A 20,584-nucleotide genomic window follows, 5' to 3' on the forward strand; every position below is an offset into this window, starting at 1 on the left:
CCACACTATTGCACTCATTTCACACGCTAGTAAAGTAATGCTCAAAATTCTCCAAGCCAGGCTTCAGCAATATGTGAACCATGAACTTCCTGATGTTCAAGCTGGTTTTAGAAAAGGCAGAGGAACCAGAGATCAAATTGCCAACATCCACTGGATCATGGAAAAAGCAAGAGAGTTCCAGAAAAAACATCTATTTCTGCTTTATTGACTATGCCAAAGCCTTTGACTGTGTGGATCACAATCAACTGTGGAAAATTCTGAAAGAGATGGGAATACCACACCAGCTGATCTGCCTCTTGAGAAATTTGTATGCAGGTCAGGAAGCAACAGTTAGAACTGGACATGGAACAACAGACTGGTTCCAAATAGGAAAAGGAGTACGTCAAGGCTGTATATTGTCACCCTGTTTATTTAACTTATATGCAGAGTACATCATGAGAAACGCTGGACTGGAAGAAACACAAGCTGGAATCAAGATTGCCGGGAGAAATATCAATAACCTCAGATATGCAGATGATACCACCCTTATGGCAGAAAGTGAAGAGGAACTCAAAAGCCTCTTGATGAAAGTGAAAGTGGAGAGTGAAAAAGTTGGCTTAAAGTTCAACATTCAGAAAATGAAGATCCTGGCATCCAGTCCCACCACTTCATGGGAAATAGATGGGGAAACAGTGGAAACAGTGTCAGACTTTATTTTTCTGGGCTCCAAAATCACTACAGATGGTGACTGCAGCCATGAAATTTAAAGACGCTTACTCCTTGGAAGGAAAGTTATGACCAATCTAGATAGCATATTCAAAAGCAGAGACAATCCTTTGCCAACAAAGTTTCGTCTAGTCAAGGCTATGGTTTTTCCTGTGGTCATGTATGGATGTGAGAGTTGGACTGTGAAGAAGGCTGAGTGCCAAAGAATTGATGCTTTTGAACTGTGGTGTTGGAGAAGACTCTTGAGAGTCCCTTGGACTGCAAGGAGATCCAACCAGTCCATTCTGAAGGAGATCAGCCCTGGGATTTCTTTGGAAGGAATGATGCTAAAGCTGAAACTCCAGTACTTTGGCCACCTCATGCGAAGAGTTGACTCATTGGAAAAGACTCTGATGCTGGGAGGGATTGGGGGCAGGAAGAGAAGGGGATGACAGAGGATGAGATGGCTGGATGGCATCACTGACTTGATGAATGTGAGTCTGAGTGAATTCCGGGAGTTGGTGATGGACAGGGAGGCCTGGCATGCTGCGATTCATGGGGTTGCAAAGAGTCGGACATGACTGAGCGACTGATCTGATCTGATCTGATCTGATGTTCCTATTGCCATTTTCTTAATTGCTTGTAGTTGATTTTGTAGATCTTTTTCTTCTCTTGTATTTCTTGAATATATAAGTCCCTTTAATGTTTATTGTAAAGCTGGTTTGGTAGTACTGAATTCTCTTAACTTTTGCTTGTCTGAAAACCTTTTATTTCTCCATCAATTTTGAATGAGATCCTTGCTGGTTACAGTAATCTCAGTTGTAGATTTTTCCCTTTCAGTATAAAAAGCAGAGACATTACTTTGCCAACCAAGGTCTGTCTAGCCAAAACTATGGTTTTTCTAGCAGTCATGTATGGGTGTGAGTGTTGGACTATAAAGAAAGCTGAGCACCAAAGAATTGATGCTTTTGAACTGTGGTGTTGGAGAAGACTCTTGAGAGTCCCTTGGACTGCAAGGAGATCCAACCGATCCATCCTAAAGAAAATCAGTCCTGAATATTCATTGGAAGGACTGATAGTGAAGCTAAAACTCCAATACTTTGGCCATTAGATGCGAAAAACTGACTTATTTGAAAAGACCTTGATAGTGGGAAAGATTGAGAGCAGGAGGAGAAGGGGACAATAGAGGATGAGATGATTGGATGGCATCACCAACTCAATGGACATGAGTTTGAGTAAACTCTGGGAGTTGGTGATGGACAGAGAGGCCTGGTGTGCTGCAGTCCATTGGGTCGCAAAGAGTTGGACACGACTGAGCGACTAAACTGAACTGAATTTTAAATATATCCTGCCATTTGGCACCCCACTCCAGTACTCTTGCCTGGAAAATCCCATGGACAGAGGAGCCTGGTAGGCTGCAGTCCGTGGGGTCGCTAGGAGTTGGACACGACTGAGCGATTTCACTTTTACTTTTCACTTTCATGCATTGGAGAAGGAAATGGAAACCCACTCCCGTGTTCTTGCTTGGAGAATCCCAAGGATGGGGGAGCCTGGTGGGCTGCCGTTTATGGGATCAAACAGAGTTGGACACGACTGAAGTGACTTAGCAGCAGCAGCAGCATTCCCTTCTGGCCAGCAGGGTTTCTGCTGAAAGATCAGCTGTTTAGCATATGGGGTTTCACTTGTATGTTTCTTGTTGGTTCTCCCTTGCTGCTTTCAATATTTTCTTTGTGTTTAGTCTCTGTTAGTTTGATTAGTATGTGTCTTGGCAGGTTTCTCCTTGGGTTTATCCTGTATGGGACTCTTTGTACCTCTTGGATTTGATTGACTATTTCCTTTTCCATGTTGGGGAAATTTTCAACTATAATCTCTTCAAAAATTTTCTCATACCCTTTCTTTTTCTCTTCTTCTGGGACCACTCTAATTCGAATGCTGGTGCATTTGATATTGTCCCAGAGATCTCTGAGACTATCCTCAGTTCTTTTCATTCTTTTTACTTTATTCTACTCTTCAAAAGTTATTTCCACCATTTTATCTTCCAGCTCACAGATTTGTTCTTTTGCTTAAGATATTCTGCTATTGATTCCTTCTAGAGTATTTTTAATTTCAGTAATTGTGTTATTTGTCTGTATGTTTATTCTTTAATTCTTCTAGGTCTTTATTAATTGATTCTTGCATTTTCTCCATTTTGTTTTCAAAGTTTTTGATCATCTTTACTATCATTATTCTGAATTCTTTTTCAGGTAGTTTGCCTATTTCCTCTTCATTTATTTGGACTTCTGTGTTTCTAGTTTGTTCCTTCATTTGTGTAGTATTTCTCTGCCTTTTCATTATTATTTTTTTTAACTTATTGTCTTTGAGGTCTCCTTTTACCAGGCTTCAAGGTTGAATTCTTTCTTCCTTTTGGTTTCTGCCCTCCTAAATTTGGTCCATTGGTTTGTGTAAACTTAGTAGGGTGAGATTTGTCCTGAGTTTTTGTTTGTTTGTTTTTACTCTGATGGGCAAGGCTGAGTGAGGTGGTAATCCTGTCTGCTGATGATTGTTTGTTTTGCTGGTTTGGTTTTGTTTTATTTGTGTTTTGTTTGTTGTTTAGATGAGGCGTCCTGCACAGGTAGGTGTGCTACATGTGGTTGGCTGATGCTGGGTCTTTATTCAAGTGGTTTCCTTTGTGGAGTTCTCACTATTTGATACTCCCTAGGGTTAATTCTCTGGTAGTCTGAGCCACCAGGGAAGTCCAATTCTCTGGTAGTCTAGGGTTTTGGAGTCAGTGCTCCCACTCCAAAGGCTCAGGGCTGAGCTCTGCTCAGGAATGAAGATTCCACAAGTGGTCTGTTATGGCATTAAGTGAGATTAAAACAAATATCCAAAAACAAGAAACCAAAGATGAACCTGAGACAAATGGCAGTTACAAAATCAAACAAATAATAATTAAAATAATGGAATATACACATATAGTATACACCCATGATCAAAGTGAAACAGTTCAATAAAAATAAAGTACAGTAGAATGACCCAGTGAATAAAGTAAATAAATTATATTTACCAGTTAAGAACAAAACTAACTAAAGCAAAAACTGGAAAATGGAACTAAAGCAAGGTGCCAAATGGGGAATAAAGCAATGAAAACAAAACTAACAAATATGTTGTGAGGAAAGAAAAGAAAGAAAGAATTGATACATGAAGTTAAAAAGAGGTAGATGAAGAAGATGATATACATTAAAGATTAACTGCAAGGGGAAAATAATAGGAAAGACAAAGGCATAAATGTAGAAAAATATAATAGGTTTTTTAAAAAATTAAAAATATAAAGAGAAAAGAAAAAAGGGAAAAATAAAACTTCACACAACTGCAAAAGCCCAATGTAGAGGCAGAGGTTTATAACAATAAGAAAAATTGTGACTGAATATACAAGTATACATATATACCCATAAGCAAAATCAAAACAGTCCAACAAAAATAAAGTACAATAGATTGACCCAGCAAACAAGAGAAACCAAAAATTATATCTTCCAGACAAAAACTAACTAAAGCACAAACTGGAAAACAGAACTAGAGAAAGGTACCAATTGGGGAATATAGCAATGAAAATAAAACCAACAAATATGTTGAGAGGAAAGAAAAGAAAGAATAGATATGCAAAGTTAAACAGAGGTAGATAAAGAAGTTTTATATACATTAAAGATTAACTGCAAGGGTAAAAAGTGGTAGGAAAAGCAAACAATTGAATAAATGTTGAAAAAATAATAGGTTTAAACAATTCAAAATTAAAAGTAAAAAAAGTAAAAAAAAAAAAAAAAAACAAAGGCAAACTCCACAGACCTGCAAAAGCCCAACGCAGAGGCAGAGGTTTATAACAGCAATAAAAAATGTGACTGAGGGGAAAAAAAAAGCACAAAAGCCTAATTAGTTTCATATTGCCAATAAAATCAACAACTACAACAGAGGGGAAAAAAGGAAAAAAGAAAAAATCCAAAAGAATCTACAGAGCAAGTCAAAACCTAAGACTAATAGATGTTTTTCTTGAGTCACTGCTGTCAGAGTCCTTTCTGTCACTGGGAGTCACAGTCCACCTCACCTCCCTAGGATGCCCTTCAACACTGTGCTGATCTCTGGACCTGTGGGGGCAGCTCAGACTCTAATCCTGTCCACTCCTATGTGTTTTTGCCTCCAATGTCCACGCTATTAAAACTAGTGTGTTTTCTTTTGTGGGAGTGCTCAATGACCTTCATATGTATTCCATAGACACAGAGTCTGCCTAGTTGATCGTGTGGATTTATTCTGAATCTTGTACAGCTGGTGGGAAGGTTTTGGGTCTTCTTCCTTAGCCCCACTGTCCCTGGGTTTCAATTGTGATTTTATTTCCACCTCTGCATGTGGGTCATCCATTGGGGTTTGCTCCTGAGGCTGCCCTGGAGGACTTCGGTTTGTTCTTGTGAGGGCCAGGTGTGGAAGTGGTGCAGCTGCTTGGGTTGCAGGGGTTCTGGCAGCACCAGGTACTCAGGAGAGTTGGGGTCTAGGGCAGCAGGAAATACAGTGCTCTAGAAGGGTATGGCAACCAGTATTGGCCAATACACTCCAGTAGTTTTGCCTGGAGAAACCTCAACAGAGAAGCCTGGCAGGCCACAGTCTACAGGGTCGCAAAGTCAGACACTACCAAAGCGACCCTGCATGCATAGATGCAAGGCTTTTTTTGCCTGTGGCAGCTCTGCCCCAGTAAGTGTTGAGCATGAAGGTGGAGCACCTGCTTGGGTAGCGGGGACTCTGGTGGCGCCAAGTGTGCAGGGACATGGACTGCCTGTGCCACAGGAGTTATGGCCCTATCAGAGTCTTTTTTCGAGCCTCTTGTAGCTGGTGATCAGAAGGCCTCTTTGGCCAGTCTTTTCCCATAGCTCTGCCCATTCAGGCACTTAAGAGGGCTCCCTTGCCTGGGGTCCTTCTCTGTTGTTTGGTGTGTCAGGCACATAGAGGGGGCCCCCCAGGCTGGGTTCCTACTCTATAGATTGGCCCATCAGGCACTTAAAGGGGCACCCTGAGTGGGGTCCTACTCTGTAGTTCAGCGCATCAGTCACTTAAAGGAGCACCTGGGTAGTTCAGCCTACCTTCTGAACTCTGTAGTTCAGTGCCCTCAGATGCATTTGATGGGCCAGCCTCTCTATTGTTCAGCTGTGGATGCTGGCATGTGGGGAGAGAGAGGTTATGGTGATGGCTCCACCACCTATGCATGACTTAGCAGTATCACCTTGCTTCCTTGGCTGCCCACCTTTCCTCCAACAGGCAATTCCCATCACAATCTCCTCCCTCACCTCCCCTTGATCCATCTCTCCAAAGTCAACAGCAGCCTTTGCCCTTGGATCGCTCCACACTTCCCAAACTCTAGCTCCCAGCTGCTGCACCTTCCAGGGGACCTCATCCCTCTCCTGGGTATACATGACTGCAGCAAGGACTGTCTGATTCTTATTCCATTTAGGCTGCCACAGATCAGCTGTTTCACTCTCAGCCTTAAATGTTTCTCCTCTGACTCAGACAATTGCCCCGATGTGGGGACTGGACTCCTGCTTCTGTCCCCCAACTGAAGACAGGTCCAATCCTACTAACACTCCTGTTTTTCCCCCTAGTTCCTTCATCCTACCAAGTTTTGGTTCTATATATTCTTTTCCTCTGGTCAGATACTCCTGTCCGCTCTCAGCTGGTGTTCTGCATGTACTTCTGTGTCTGAAGGTGTCTTCCTGATGTATCCGTGGAGGGAGATGTACTCCACGTCCACCTACTCCTCCGCCATCTTGTTCTCAAGGTGGATTCTTTGACTGGTTTGTTCTTGCTGTCTAAGGGACTCAGGAGTCTTCTCTAGCACCACAGTTTGAAAGCATCAATTCTTTGCTGCTCAGCCTTCTCTAGGGACCAACTTTCACATCTGTACTTGACTACTGGAAAAACCACAGCTTTCACTATATGGATCTTTGTCAGCAAAGAGATGTCTCTGTTTTTTAATACGCTGTCTAGGTTTGTCTAGGTTTTCCAAGGGCAAGTCCCTTTTAATTTCATGGCTGCAGTCACAGTCCACATTGATTTTGGAGCCCAAGAAAATAAACTCTTTCACTCTTTCCATTTTTCCCCATTTATTTGCCATGAAATGATAGGACCATGTGCCATGATCTTAGGTTTTTGAATGCGGAGTATCAATCCAGCTTTTTCACTTTCTTCACCCTCATCAAGAAGCTCTTTGTTTCTCTTCACTTTCTGTCATTAGAGTGTTAACCATCTGCATATCTGAGGTTGTGATATTCCTCCTGGCAATCTTGATTCCAGTTTGTCATTTATCTAGCCCGGCATTTCACATGATCTACTCTGCATATAAGTTAAGTAAGCAGGATGACAATACACAGCCTTAATGTACTCCTTTCCCAGTTTTGAACCAGTACATTTTTCCAAGTCTGGTTTTAACTGTTGCTTCTTGATCTGCATACAGGTTTCTCAACAGGCAGGTAAGTTAGTCCAGTATTCTCATCTCATTAACAATTTTCTAAAGTTTGTTATGATCCACACAGTCAAAGGCTTTAGCGTAGTCAATTAAGCAGAAGTCGATTTTTTTTTTTTTTGAATTCCCTAGCTTTGTCTGTAATCCATCGATGTTGGCAATTTGATTTCTGGTCCTTTGCCTTTTCTAAATCAAGGTTGTACATCTGGAAGTTCTTGGCTCACACACTGCTGAAGCCTAGCCTGAAGGAATTTTTTCCCTAGCATCTTTGGCAAGCTACTTTTTAAAAAAAAAAAATTTAATTGAAGGATAATTAATTGCTTCACAATATTGTGTTGGTTTCTGCCATACATCAGCATGAATCAGCCATAGGTATACATATGTCCCCTCCCTCTTGAACCTCCTTCCCACCTCCCACCCCTTCCCACTCCTCTTAGGCTGTTACAGAGCCCTGATTTGAGTTCCCATTGGCTGTCATGTAGCAAATTCCCATTGACTGTTTTACATATGGTGGTGTATATGTTCTATGCTACACTCCCCATTCCTCACACCCTCTCCTTCCTCTCCTCAGCCTACGTCCGTAAGTCTGTTCTCTATGTCTGTGTCTCCATTGCTGCCCTGCAAATAAAGTTCATTAATACCATTTTTCTAGATTCCATGTATATATATATGCATTAACATGTGATATTTGTTTTTCTCTTTCTGACTTCACTCTTTAGAATAGGCTCTAGCTTCATCTATCTCATCAGAATTGACTCAAATGCATTCCTTTTATGGCTGAGTGATATTCCATTGTGTATATGTACCATAGCTTCTTTATCCATTCATCCATCAATGGACATCTAGGTTGCTTCCATGTCCCAGCTATTGTACATAGTGCTGCAGTGAACATTGGGGTACATGTGAATTTTTCAATTTTGGTTTCCTCAGATTATATGCCTAGCAATTGGATTACTGGGTCATATTGTTGTTTTATTCCTAGTTTTTAGAGGAATCTCTATACTGTCTTCCAAAGTGGCTGTATAAATTTACATTCTCCCCAACAGTACAAGAGGGTTCCCTTTTCTCCACACCCTCTCCAGCATTTACTGTTTGTTGGTTTTTTGATGATGGCCATTCTGACAGGTGAGAAGTGATATCGCATCACAGTTTTGATTCACATTTTTCTAATAATGAGCAATGTTGAGCATCTTTTTATGTGTTTATTAGCTATCTATATGTTGTCTTTGGAGAAATGTCTGTTTAGGTCTTTTACCCACTTTTCGATTGTGTTGTTTTTCTGGTATTGAGTTGTATGAGCTGCTGTATATTTGGAAGTTAATCCTTTGTCAGTTGTTTCCTTTGTTATTATTTTCTCCTATTCTGAGGGATGTCTTTTCACTTTGCTTATAGTTTCCTTTGCTCTGCAAAAGCTTTCAAGTTTAATTAGGTCCTGCCTGTTTATTTTTATTTCCATTACTCTGGGAAGTAGGTCTTTGAGGATCTTGCTATGATTTATATCACACAGTGTTCTGCCTATTTTTTCCTCTAAGAGTTTTATAGTTTCTAGTCTTATATTTAGGTCTTTAATCCATTTTGAGTTTATCTTTGCATAATATATTAGGAAGTGCTCTAATTTCATTCTTTCAATGCAGCAGTCCAGTTCTCCCAGCACCACTTATTAAAGAGACTGTCTTTTTCCCATTGTATATTCTTGCCTCTGTTGTCAAACATAAGGTGCCCATAGATGGCGTGGGTTTATCTCTGGGCTTTCTATCTTCTTCCATTGATCCATATTTCTGTTTTTGTGCCAGTACCATACTCTCTTAATGACTGTAGCTTTGTAGTAGTCTGAAGTCAGGAAGGATGATTCCTCCAGCTCCATTCTTCTTTCTCAATATTACTTTGGATATTCAAGATCTTTTGTGTTTTCATATGAATTGTGAAATTTTTTATTCTAGTTCTGTGAAAAATGCCATTGGTAATTTGATAGAGATTGTATTGAATCTGCAGATTGCTTTTGGTAGTATAGTCATTTTCACAATATTCTTCCCACCCAGGAGCATGGACTATCTCTCCATCTGTTTATGTCACCTTTGATTTCTTTGATCAGTGTCTTAATAGTTTTCTGTATACAGCTCTTTTGTCTCCTGGACTGCTTACCCAGTTGTGTCTAACACTTTGTGACCTCAGGGACTGCAGCATGCCAGGCTTTCCTGTCCCTAAGCATCTCCCAGAGTTTGCTCAACTTCATGTACATTGCATTGGAGATGCCATCCAGTCATCTCATCCTCTGCTGCCCCCTTCTCCTTAGGTAGGCTTATTCCTAGGTATTTTATTCTTTTTATTGCAATGGTAAATGAGATTGGTTCTTTAATTTCTCTTTCTTATTTTCCATTGATAGAGTATAGGAATCCTAATGATTTCTGTGTACTGATATTGTATCCTGCAACTTTACTAAAATCACTTATTAGCTCTAGTAATTTTGTGATAATATATTTCAAGTTTTCTGTGTGTTGCCTGGAAAATCCCATGGACGGAGGAGCCTGGTAGGCTGCAGTCCATGGGGTCGCTGAGAGTCAGGCACGACTGAGTGACTTCACTTTCACGCATTGGAGAAGGAAATGGCAACCCACTCCAGTATTCTTGCCTGGAGAATCCCAGGGACAGAGGAGCCTGGTGGGCTGCCGTCTATGGGGTCACACAGAGTCGGATATGACTGAAGCGACTTAGCAGCAGCAGCAGCAGTATCATGTCATCTGCAAACAGTGAGAGTTATACTTCTCATTCAATCTGTTGTTGTTCAGTCGCGTTTGACTCTTTGCAACCCCATGGACTGCAACACACCAGGCTTTACTGTGTGCTGTCCTTCACTGTCTCCCAGAGTTTGCTCAAACTCATGTCCCTTGAGTCAAAGATGCCATGCAACCATCTCATCCTCTGTTGCCCCCTTCTTCTCCTGCCTTCAATCATTCCCAGCATCAGGGTCTTTTCTAATCAGTTGGGTCTCCCACCATGTGGCCACAGTATTGGAGTTTCAGTTTCAGCATCAGTCCTTCCAATGAATATTCAGGGTTGATTTTCTTTAGAACTGACTGGTTTATTCTTCTTGTTCTCCAAGGGACTCTCAAGAGTCTTCTCTAGAACCATAGTTCAAAAGCATCCATTCTTTGGCACTCAATTTCTTTATGGTTCAACTCTCACATCCATACTAATAGATGTGACTAATGGGAAAACCATAGCTTTGACTACACAGACCTTTGCTGGCAAAGTGGTATCTCTTCTTTTGAATTCACAGTCTAGGTTTGTCATAACTTTTCTTCCAAGAAGTAAGTGTCTTTTAATTTCATGGCTGCAATCACTGTCCTCAGTGATTTTGGACCTCAAGAAAATAAAGTCTGTTACTGTTTCCAATTTTTTCCCCTCTACTTGCCATGAATTGATGGGGCTGGATGCCATGATCTTCGTTTTTTGAATGCTGAGTTTTAAGCCAGCTTTTCCACTCTCCTCTTTTATCCTCATCCAGAGGCTCTTTAGTTCCTCTTTGCTTTCTGCCATTAGGGTGGTGTCATCTGCATATCTGAGGTTATTAATGTTTTTCCTAACAATTTTGATCCCAACTTGACTTCATCCAGCCCAGCATTTTGCATGATGCACTCTGCATGTAAGATAAATGAGCAGGGTGACAATATACAGCCTTGACATACTGCTTACCCAATTTGGATCTAGTTCCATCGTTGTCTGGTTCTAACTGTTGCTTCTTAACCAGCATACATGTTTCTTAGGAGGCAGGTAAAGTGGTCTTCCCATCTCTTTAAGAACTTCCCACAGTTTGTCGTGATCCACACAATCAAAGGCTTTAGCATAGTCAATGAAGCAGAAGTAGATTTTTTGTTTTTGGAATTCTCTTGCTTTTTCTATAATCCAAAAATGTTGGCAATTTGATATGTAGTTCCTCTGCCTTTTCTAAATCCAGCTTGTACATTCTTGGTTCATGTACTGTTGAAGCCTAGCTTGAAGGATTTTGAGCATTACCTTGCTGGTATGTGAAATGAGTGCAATTGTGTGATAGTTTGAAAATTCTTTGGCAATGCCCTTCTTTGGTACTGGAATGAAAACTGATCTTGCCCAGTCCTGTGGACACTGCTGAGTTTTCCAAATTTGCTGGCATATTGAGTACAGCACTTTCACAACATCATCTTTTAGGTTTTGAAATAGCTCAGCTGGAGTTCTATCACCTGCATTAGCTTTGTTTGCAGTAATGCTTCTTAAGGCCCACTTGACTTCACACTTGAGGATGTCTGGCTCTAGGTGAGTGATCACATCATTGTGGTTATCCAGGTCATTAAGACCTTTTCTGTTTATTCTTGCCACCTTTTCTTATCTTCTGCTTCTGTTAGGTCCATACCATTTCTGTCCTTTATTGTGCCCATCTTTGCATGACTTCATTTTTTTTGGGCTCCAAAATCACTGCAGATAGTGACTGCAGCCATGAAATTAAAAGACACTTACTCCTTGGAAGAAAAGTTATGACCAACCTAGACAGCATATTAAAAAGCAGAGACATTACTTTGCCAACAAAGGTCCGTCTAGTTAAGGCTATGGTTTTTCCAGTGGTCATGTATGAATGTGAGAGCTGGACCATAAAGAAAGCTGAAAACCGAAGAATTGATGCTTTGAACTGTGGTGTTGGAGAAGACTCTTGAGAGTCCCTTGGACTGCAAGGAGATCCAACCAGTCCATCCTAAAGGAAATCAGTCCTGAATATTCATTGGAAGGACTGATGGTGAAGCTGAAACTCCAATACTTTGGCTACCTGATGCAAAGAACTGACTCATTGGAAAAGACCCTGATGCTAGGAGGGATTGAAGGCAGGAGGAGAAGGGGACGACAGAGGATGAGATGATTGGATGGCATCACCAACTCAATGGACATGAGTTTCAGTAAACTCTGGGAGTTGGTGATGGACAGACAGGGAGGCCTGCCGTGCTGCAGTCCACGGGTTTGCAAAGAGTGGGACATGACTCAGTGACTGAACTGAACTGATACAGAGAACAAACATACAAGTACATTGTGTGTTCACCCTGACTGGTCATCAAATATCAAATCATGTAATGCAACTGCTTACTGCAAATGCTATGCAGAGGAACACAGTTTTAATGTTTTATTTTGATGTAATTTTATATTTACAGAAGTTCAAAGAACTTGTGTTTTGCTCTTTTCCATATTTACCAATTATTAATATCTTGCTGCATTTGCTTTATTGTGTGTTCTTTTTTCCTGAACCACCGGAGAGCACTTTGTTGACATCCTGTCACTTTATCTAGAAATATTTCACTGTTTATTCCCTAAGAACAAGGGCTTTCAAAATAAATTTTTATCAACACATAAAGTTAACATAAACCATCAGAATAAATTTTAAGAAGTGCTAACTACAAAGAAAAACTCTGCCTTCGTGTCACACAGGAGGAAAGTCTGGACCTGTTTTGCTTACTGTGATATTCCCAGACCTGCCATAGGGCCTGGCCTATGGGCCATAGGGCCTGGCATAGAGCAGGCTTTTTTTTTTTTTTAAGAGTCATTTATTTATTTTTGGCTGCTTTGGGTCTTCATTGCTGAGTGTGGGCTTTCTCTAGTTGCTGTGTTGCGGGGGAGTTACTGTTCGTGGCAGCGTGCAGGCTCCTCGTTACGCCGGCTTCTCCTGTTGTGGATCACAGGCTCCAGGGCATGGGCTCAGCAGTTGTGGCACACAGGCTTAGTTGCTGTGCCGCATGTGGGATGTTTTGGACCAGGGATCAAACCTGTGTCCCCTGCGTTGGCGGGTAGATTCTTAACCAACTGACCACCAGGGAACCCTCACAGCAGGTCTTCAATAAATACTGTTAATGTCTAAACATGATGGTGTGATACTACATAACCACATTTCTAAGCAAAGTATTTCTAAAATAAAGCAAAGACAATGACAGCAAAATATTCAGTCATTTCTTTATTATTACCAATGATTAGTAATTAACCAGTTATAAAAAGAGTAAAAGGCTTCCGATGTAAAGGACTGACAGGAAATTACCTTTTTAAGATGAGACAAACAGGTTAGAATGCAAGTAAGTGGGACTTTGGTCCCCTTCTGGGCCCCCTGCGGGGACCTGCTCTCTCCTCACAGGTAGCGGTTCCTGATGTATTCTCGGTACATGGAGGTGTCTTCTTTCCCCAGGGGCTGCATGATACCTTGACTGGCCTGGATGTGGGCATGGAAGATCTCTGTAGACTTTCGGTCTACTTTTGGAGGCTGAACCTCATAGATGTTGTCTTGAGAGAAAGCGGAGATGGGTGTTCTGTAGAAGAGAAGGGAGGACAGAGCAACATTAAAGAAAAGAAAGGAGCACAGGGACCTGTGACCTCAAGAGAACTTGAGAGTCACTGACCTTGAACCAGTGAACTTAGTAACAAGCAGTGGTAGTGACCTCTCGGCTGGCTTTCTCCCCTGCATGGAGGACAGCAAGAACAGTGCCTGCCCAGGGAGCTCTCCCCTTGTGTAGGCTGGGTGGGCCCCCCTCCTCTGTTCCTGCAGCTCTGAGCACACCCATGTCTGTGTGCCCATCTGCCTCTCTCCCAGGACTCAAGTAACTTGAAGTGGGGGCTGGACAGACTTTTTTGCTCCCTTTTCCTGGTATCTGGTACATACCCAGTAGTTTGTTTTTTTTCACAGAAGACTTAGGAGGAATCAGTGAAGTAGGGGATACTAATGTATTCTACCTCACACATTGATGGCAGGAGTAAATGAGTTTATATCAGTAAAGTTCTCCCTTAGCCTGGTGCCTGGCACACTATTAGTGCTCAGTAATAGTAAACTATTGTTAACAATTACCGGAGCATAATTCCTTATCTGCAATTCTGAAATCCTCAAAGCTGTAATAACCAAACATGACTTTGCCAGCAAAACCTGACCCAATTGAAACTCATCTGGTGGTACAACATGCAACAGTCATCCCATTTCATGTGAATATTAATGTGTTTAGTTATCAGCCTCAGATCATGCAGGGGATGTTGAATTCTGAAATACATCTGGCTTTATGCTTTTTAGATGAAAAGTTGGAAATCTGTAATAGGCAGCTTCCTTCCTTTCTGCGGTGATTTGAAAAGCACCCAAGAACTTCTCAATTCAAAAGTATCCCTCTATTCCTGCCCCACCTAGCCTGCCATAGTGCTTGAAATTTCCATCCACCCTTGGGGAAGGCAGCGTCTCCAAAAAAGACCTTGTCAAAGTGTAGCTGGGTGCCTGACACATCCATAGTTCATCGTAGTGTGAACACCTGCTAGTTACTACATCTTTAGCTGGGGGCGGGCCCTCCAGGAATGAGTCAACCACCAAATCAGGTGCACTGCAGAGTGAGTGTGCATGGAAGGTCAAGATGAGGCCATGGGTAGGCGAGGATGCTAAGCTAGACCTTGTGAGGGACTGGGGGTACAATGACAACACACTCCACCACTTAGCCCAGGGCTTGCCCTGCAGGGGGAAGGGACACTTCTCCACTTCAGGGTACTAAGATAACAGAGAAGACATCTGGAGGATCTGTTCTGCTGAGTTGGGACCTCAGCCATGCTCATGGACATCTTGTCAGGGGAACAGAAAGGCATCCCAGATGCCTGGCTGTTGAGTTAGCTGGGACTCTTAAGCTGGGGCAGGGAGGCGGGATTCCCTGCAGTCAGAAGCAGAAATGAGCCTCAGAAGCAGCCAGGTCTGTACGTGCAATGTGAGCATGTTGTGGGACACTAGGCAGGTGCAGTGAGTGACACACAGCCGGAGACAAGAGCTGTACAGTAAAGCCCTCCATTCTCACAGGACGCATTACAGTTGAACTTGGGTCTTTCTTACTTAGGGCTTCCCTGGTGGCTCAGATGGTAAGGAGTCTGCCTGCAGTGTGGGAGACCCAGATTTGATACCTGGGTCAAGAAGATCCCTTGAAGAAGGAAATGGCAACCCACTCCAGTATTCTTGCCTGGAAAATCCCATGGACAGAGGAGCCTGGCGGGCTACAGTTCATGGGGTCCCAAAGAGTCAGACACGACTGAGTGACTTTATTCTCTTTCTTACTCTTCTAAAAAAGTCACGTTATCTCCCTGTACTCTGCCTTTAGAAAACTAACACATCCTGCCATGACTGGATACTCTGCTTTAAAAATGGCTTTGAAATAAAATATAACTCAAGGCCGAATGTGCTTTCTGGAAGTCAACCTCAACTGTTGGACCTCGGGGGTAACATAGTTAAACTAAAATTTGGTAAATGGTTTATGAAATACTCCTATTTTTCCAAAGCACTATAATAATTTTAGATAATCTTAGACTATATCCTTACATAAGAAAATAAAAACCAAAGGATGTAGTGATTTACTTAAAATTAAAAAAAAAAAAAAGGCCAAGGTGAAAGAATCTTGAGATGTCTGAATTTCAGTTTGAATGCCAGCTTGGCAGCAGTGCTTTTCTTTTCTTTTTTTTTTAATTTAAAAATTCTTAATTGCTAAAAATGCCAACCATCATCCAAGCCTTCAACAAGTCATACTGTAACACAGCAGTAACATCAAAAGTCATTAATTCACCATAACAATTGTAATAATTGTTTTTTTTTTTACAATATTGTATTGGTTTTGCCATACATGTTAGTTATTCAAATATCTGTGGTTAACATGAGGAATAATTGGGATGATTAATATGTGAACTCTTCTCAATTTTCCCTCACAAAAACAGAGCAACTCCTCAGTCATTTACACAATTCAAAACAAGATGCTAAAATCTTTTAACAGTTGATAATATTCAAGGTCAAGCCATTTTAACCTGAACCCTTAAAAGGGGCTCCTCCATTAGTGGTTTTAGAGATTGCCATCAAAGTGCCAGCCACAGCAACACCTCTGTACCACACCATCCATACCTGTCTAGCATCTACATCCTCCATTTTACAGATGAGACACTTGAAGTCAATTTAAAAATGGAACTAATGGTTTCTGTGCTTTGAAGCCTGGAACCCTGTGTACATTAACCAAGAGCTTTCTGGCTGGCATCACACCAGAGAGGTACCAAACCTTAATGCAAGTGAGAAAGGGAGAATCCAGGTCATTGTTTTGTCCTTCAGAAGCTCAGCCGAGTACCCGGGTGGGCAGGCTGGAGGGAGAGCAGCAGAGCCGGTCAACCACGACTGGGGCCATGGAACAGCCGCTTCCACCCAGTGCCTAGAGTTTTTTTTTTTTTATCAGGAGTCCTCACTCTACTTCTCAGTAAACAGTGTCACTGCCGTGTGGAATAATGGAAAACGCATTACAAAGATGGGAAATATGAAATGTCCAACCTCAGCTTTTAATGGTATCAGATTGAGTGGCAGGTGGGTTTAGGGCTCCAGCACTACCTCAGTGTGGTTTCAAAACAATATAGGGAGTCAGAAAACGCATCAATCAGCCCTTTTATCTTTTTCATTCAGACAAGATTCAAAGTCTATATTAAACAATGAAATTGTAATGTTAGAATGTTTATTATTGGATTTGGGCCAGAAAGGAGCTTAAGACATACCCAATACTTTTGGCACGATCAGAAAGAGGAATGGGAAGAAAGGGATTTACAAAAAACCCTTTGTTTCCTCATTGTACTTGCACATCAAGAAATTTATCCCGATGAGCTCTTCCTGGTCTTTAGGCAGTGGCTCTTCAGGTATGGTCACCAGACCAGCGGCATCTGTGCCACCTGGGAATGTGCTAGAAATACAAATTCTCAGGCCCTATTCCAGGCCTGCTGAGTCAGACACTCCGGGGATGAGGCCCAGCAAAGGTGTTCAGTAATGGGCCCTCCAGGTGATTTTGCTACTCATTATATTTTGGGCTCCAAAATCACTGCACATGGTGATTGCAGCCATGAAATTAAAAGATGCTTACTCTTGGAAGGAAAGTTATGACCAACCTAGACAGCATATTGAAAAGCAGAGACATTACTTTGTCAACAAAGGTCCATCTAGTCAAGGCTATGGTTTTTCCAGTGGTCATGTATGGATGTGAGAGTTGGACTGTGAAGAAAGCTGAGCGCCGAAGAATTGGTGCTTTTGAATTGTGGTGTTGGAGAAGACTCTAGAGAGTCCCTTGGACTACAAGGAGATCCAACCAGTCCATCCTAAGGGAAATCGGTCCTGGGTGTTCATTGGAAGGACCAATATTAAAACTCCAGTATTTTGGCCACCTTATGCGAGAGCTGACTCATTTGAAAAGACCCTGATGTTGGAAAAGATTGAAGGCAGGAGGAGAAGGGGACGACAGAGGATGAGATGGTTAGATGGCATCACCGACTCAATGGACATAGGTGGGGTGAACTCTGGGAGTTGGTGATGGACAGGGAGGCCTGGCATGCTGTGGTTCATGGGGTCACAAAGAGTCAGACACAACTGAGCGACTGAACTGAATTGAAAGGTTGAGAATCTTTGGTCTGAGATCAAACTGTGATTTAAAATGCTAAATAAAATCTTATTCGCAGTCAGTCAACAGCACTGAACATTTTAAAGTAGGAATTTCTTCTTAAATGATGTCCTACCACCAGCCCTACATTGAGCAGGCATCATTTAACACTTAACTGTAAAGATATAAGTAGCAATATTCCATTTCCTAATGAGGAGACACTTGATTTCCCTGTTGGCTTATGCAAGGCAAGGAAGAAACATAAAACCATCCAAGACCCTCACAAGGGGGTGCTGGCAGGCACCTTGTCTCTGAGGGCACTGGAAAGGGATGGAGGTAATCCCAATAACACTTCCATTAGTCTTTTTATTAGCTTAAACGGCCTTTGTTTATGAGTAAAAAGACCAGTATTTCAACACTAAGTGATGTGGAAATTATGAGACTATTTTCTTACTCATTCCAGTAGAGAGAGACGGCTTATTATTGTGCTTTCATAGTGGAAAAAAAGGTTCCATGTTTCTCTCCTGTCCATTAACAGAATTATTGTTTTTGGCTTGTCCTCACAGTCCTATTCAAATCCTAGTAGTCTTTTCGGAGATGAAATATTATTACAAATTTGCAGGCTCATTTCTCTTATCTACAAAACCAAGGCCCATTTTCAGGGGGTCTCTGTATCTCCCCTCAAGGAATGTTGCATTCTTAACTAATTCATTTATGCACTGCTGAACCCACTCAGTGCACCGAAGATTATGATACTTAGCCTTAACTGCTTCGCAGAGGTAAAGTATCCACCTGTCAATGCAGGAGACATGGGTTTGATACCTGGGTTGGGAAGATCCCCTGGAGTAGGAAATGGCAACACACTCCAGTATTCTTGCCTGGAAAACTCCAAGGCCAGAGGAGCCTGGTGGGCTACAGTGACTGGGGTAGTAAAGAGTCAGACACAACTGAGCACACACGTGCACACACACACACACACAAGAAACACTTTAGGCAGAAATTCATTAGACATACTACATGTTTTTAAAGAAGATGCTTATTGGTGCCCTTTTATGCCTATCTTCTTTCTTTCTAAACTATTTGGCTGCCCTGAGCCTTAGTTGCAACACACAGGATCTTCAATTTTCACTTTGCCATGTGGGATCTAGTTCCCTGACTAGGGATCGAACATGGGCTCCCTACATTGGGAATGTGGAGTCTTAGCCACTGGGCCACAGGGAAGTCCTTATGCCCTTTCTTAAATATGCTCTTACTTGTTTGCTTATAATGTGACCGTGTACTAAAATATCTGTACCTTATACTTGGATGCATAACTAATGTTTGAGTCCCTTTAAAAGTTCCTATTGATGACTTTTCTAACTTAAACATATTGCTGCTAAGTCACTTCAGTCGTGTTCGACTCTGTGCGACCCCACAGACGGCAGCCCAAGTTAGGCTGTTAGACACCAGGCTCCAAGTTAGACACCAGGCTCCCCGCCAGGCTCCCCCGTCCCTGGGATTCTCCAGGCAAGAACACTGGAGTGGGTTGCCATTTCCTTCTCTAACGCATGAAAGTGAAAAGTGAAAGTGAAGTCGCTCAGTCATGTCCGACCCTCAGCGACCCCATGGACTGTAGCCTTCCAGCCTCCTCTGTCCATGGGATTTTCCAGGCAAGAGTACTGGAGTGGGGTGCCATTCCTACCAATATTTTGGCCACCTGATGGGAAGAGCTGACTCATCTGAGAAGACCCTGATGCTGGGAAAGATTGAGGGCAGGAGGAGAAGGGGACAACAGAGGATGAGATGGTTGGATGGCATCACCGACTCAATGGACATGGGTTTGGGTAGACTCCTGCAGTTGGTGATAGATAGGGAGGCCTGGCATGCTGCGGTTCATGGAGTCGCAAAGAGTTGGACATGACTCAGTGACTGAACTGAAGCATTTGTTGATTTGACAAGAAAATATTTAACTGGTCAGATTGAACTGCTTTCTGGATTTAGTAATGTCATGATGATTTGTGGTTGGTCATAGAAGAATTAGACAATACTTGAATAATTTCAATAATCTTATACTTGTGATACTTTTCCAATATGCTAAAATCTTATACTTTTTCTACAATGAGCATTTTGTCACACACCAAATCCATTTGACTTTTCCAGAAAATTTAGTAATGGTTCTAAAAACAGGATATATTTCCCCCCTGTTGCTACTACAAACACCAAGTTTTCCCAAGTTGCTGTTTTCACATCACCAAATGGTTCTCTGTTGCTCATGACTGACAAAATTAAAAGAATATTTCAGTTGAAGAGGCCCTTATGTAAGACCCTGTCCAACAGCCTTACTTGCAGACAATGGCCATTAGGTCATTCCTCAGGGCAGGATCAAAGTTAATCAGATGCTCTGGTCTCAGTGGGGCAAAAACCTCAGCAAATGTCTTAAAAGAATAAGAAAGCACGAACCCTTTCTTATTCTAATTCTCTTTCTGCCGGCCTTGTAATTTTTATTAGGAAATAACATCCCTTATTACTTTCCTGGCAGAGAGGGGCCTATGGCACACATTGCCATGCAGTGATTTTCTCTCTTTCAAGCTTTTAATACTGCTCAGAGCCTTTAGCCTTCAGTTTGTGGGTACCATTCTAACATCTTTTTGTGACCATCCATTGCTTCTCTTAAGCTTCCTTATTAGGTTGCTTGATCTTGTATCTTTCCAACTAAGTACTCAAACACTGAAGTCTAGTCATGAATCTGTTCTACAAAGATGATACAGTGAGAATGTGTTTGGTTCTTTGAGTTAAAAAAAAAAAATCAAGATACTGCTGAATATTACTCCCATTCTGTGTACAAGTATAGACACCTAAGTCCAAAATATAGCTCTCAAACCATGCTTGTCTAATATGGTAGCCATTAGCCACATGTGGCCATTTATACTTATATTAAATACAATTTAAAATTCCTCAGTAGCAATAACCACATTTCAAGTTCCTTAAAACCACATGCAGCTAGTGGCTACTGCACTGGAAAGTACAGTATAGAACATTTCCA

At 41.8% G+C, this 20,584-nt stretch overlaps 1 protein-coding gene across 3 annotated transcripts in view; it reads right to left on the bottom strand.

The window, feature by feature from the left end:
• Positions 1-13,111: 13,111 nt before the first annotated feature.
• Positions 13,112-20,584, bottom strand: part of FIG4 (FIG4 phosphoinositide 5-phosphatase) — a 172,260-nt gene continuing 164,787 nt past the window's right edge. For all 3 annotated transcript variants that reach the window (XM_024996723.2, NM_001076014.1, XM_059889772.1), the window contains one exon: positions 13,112-13,470. In XM_024996723.2, coding sequence (XP_024852491.1) covers positions 13,293-13,470 — 178 coding nt within the window. In that variant the 3' untranslated portion in view covers positions 13,112-13,292. The remainder of the gene's footprint in view (positions 13,471-20,584) is intronic.

The sequence above is a fragment of the Bos taurus genome, chromosome 9 (genome assembly GCF_002263795.3).
Source record: "Bos taurus isolate L1 Dominette 01449 registration number 42190680 breed Hereford chromosome 9, ARS-UCD2.0, whole genome shotgun sequence".
NCBI lineage: Eukaryota > Metazoa > Chordata > Mammalia > Artiodactyla > Bovidae > Bos > Bos taurus.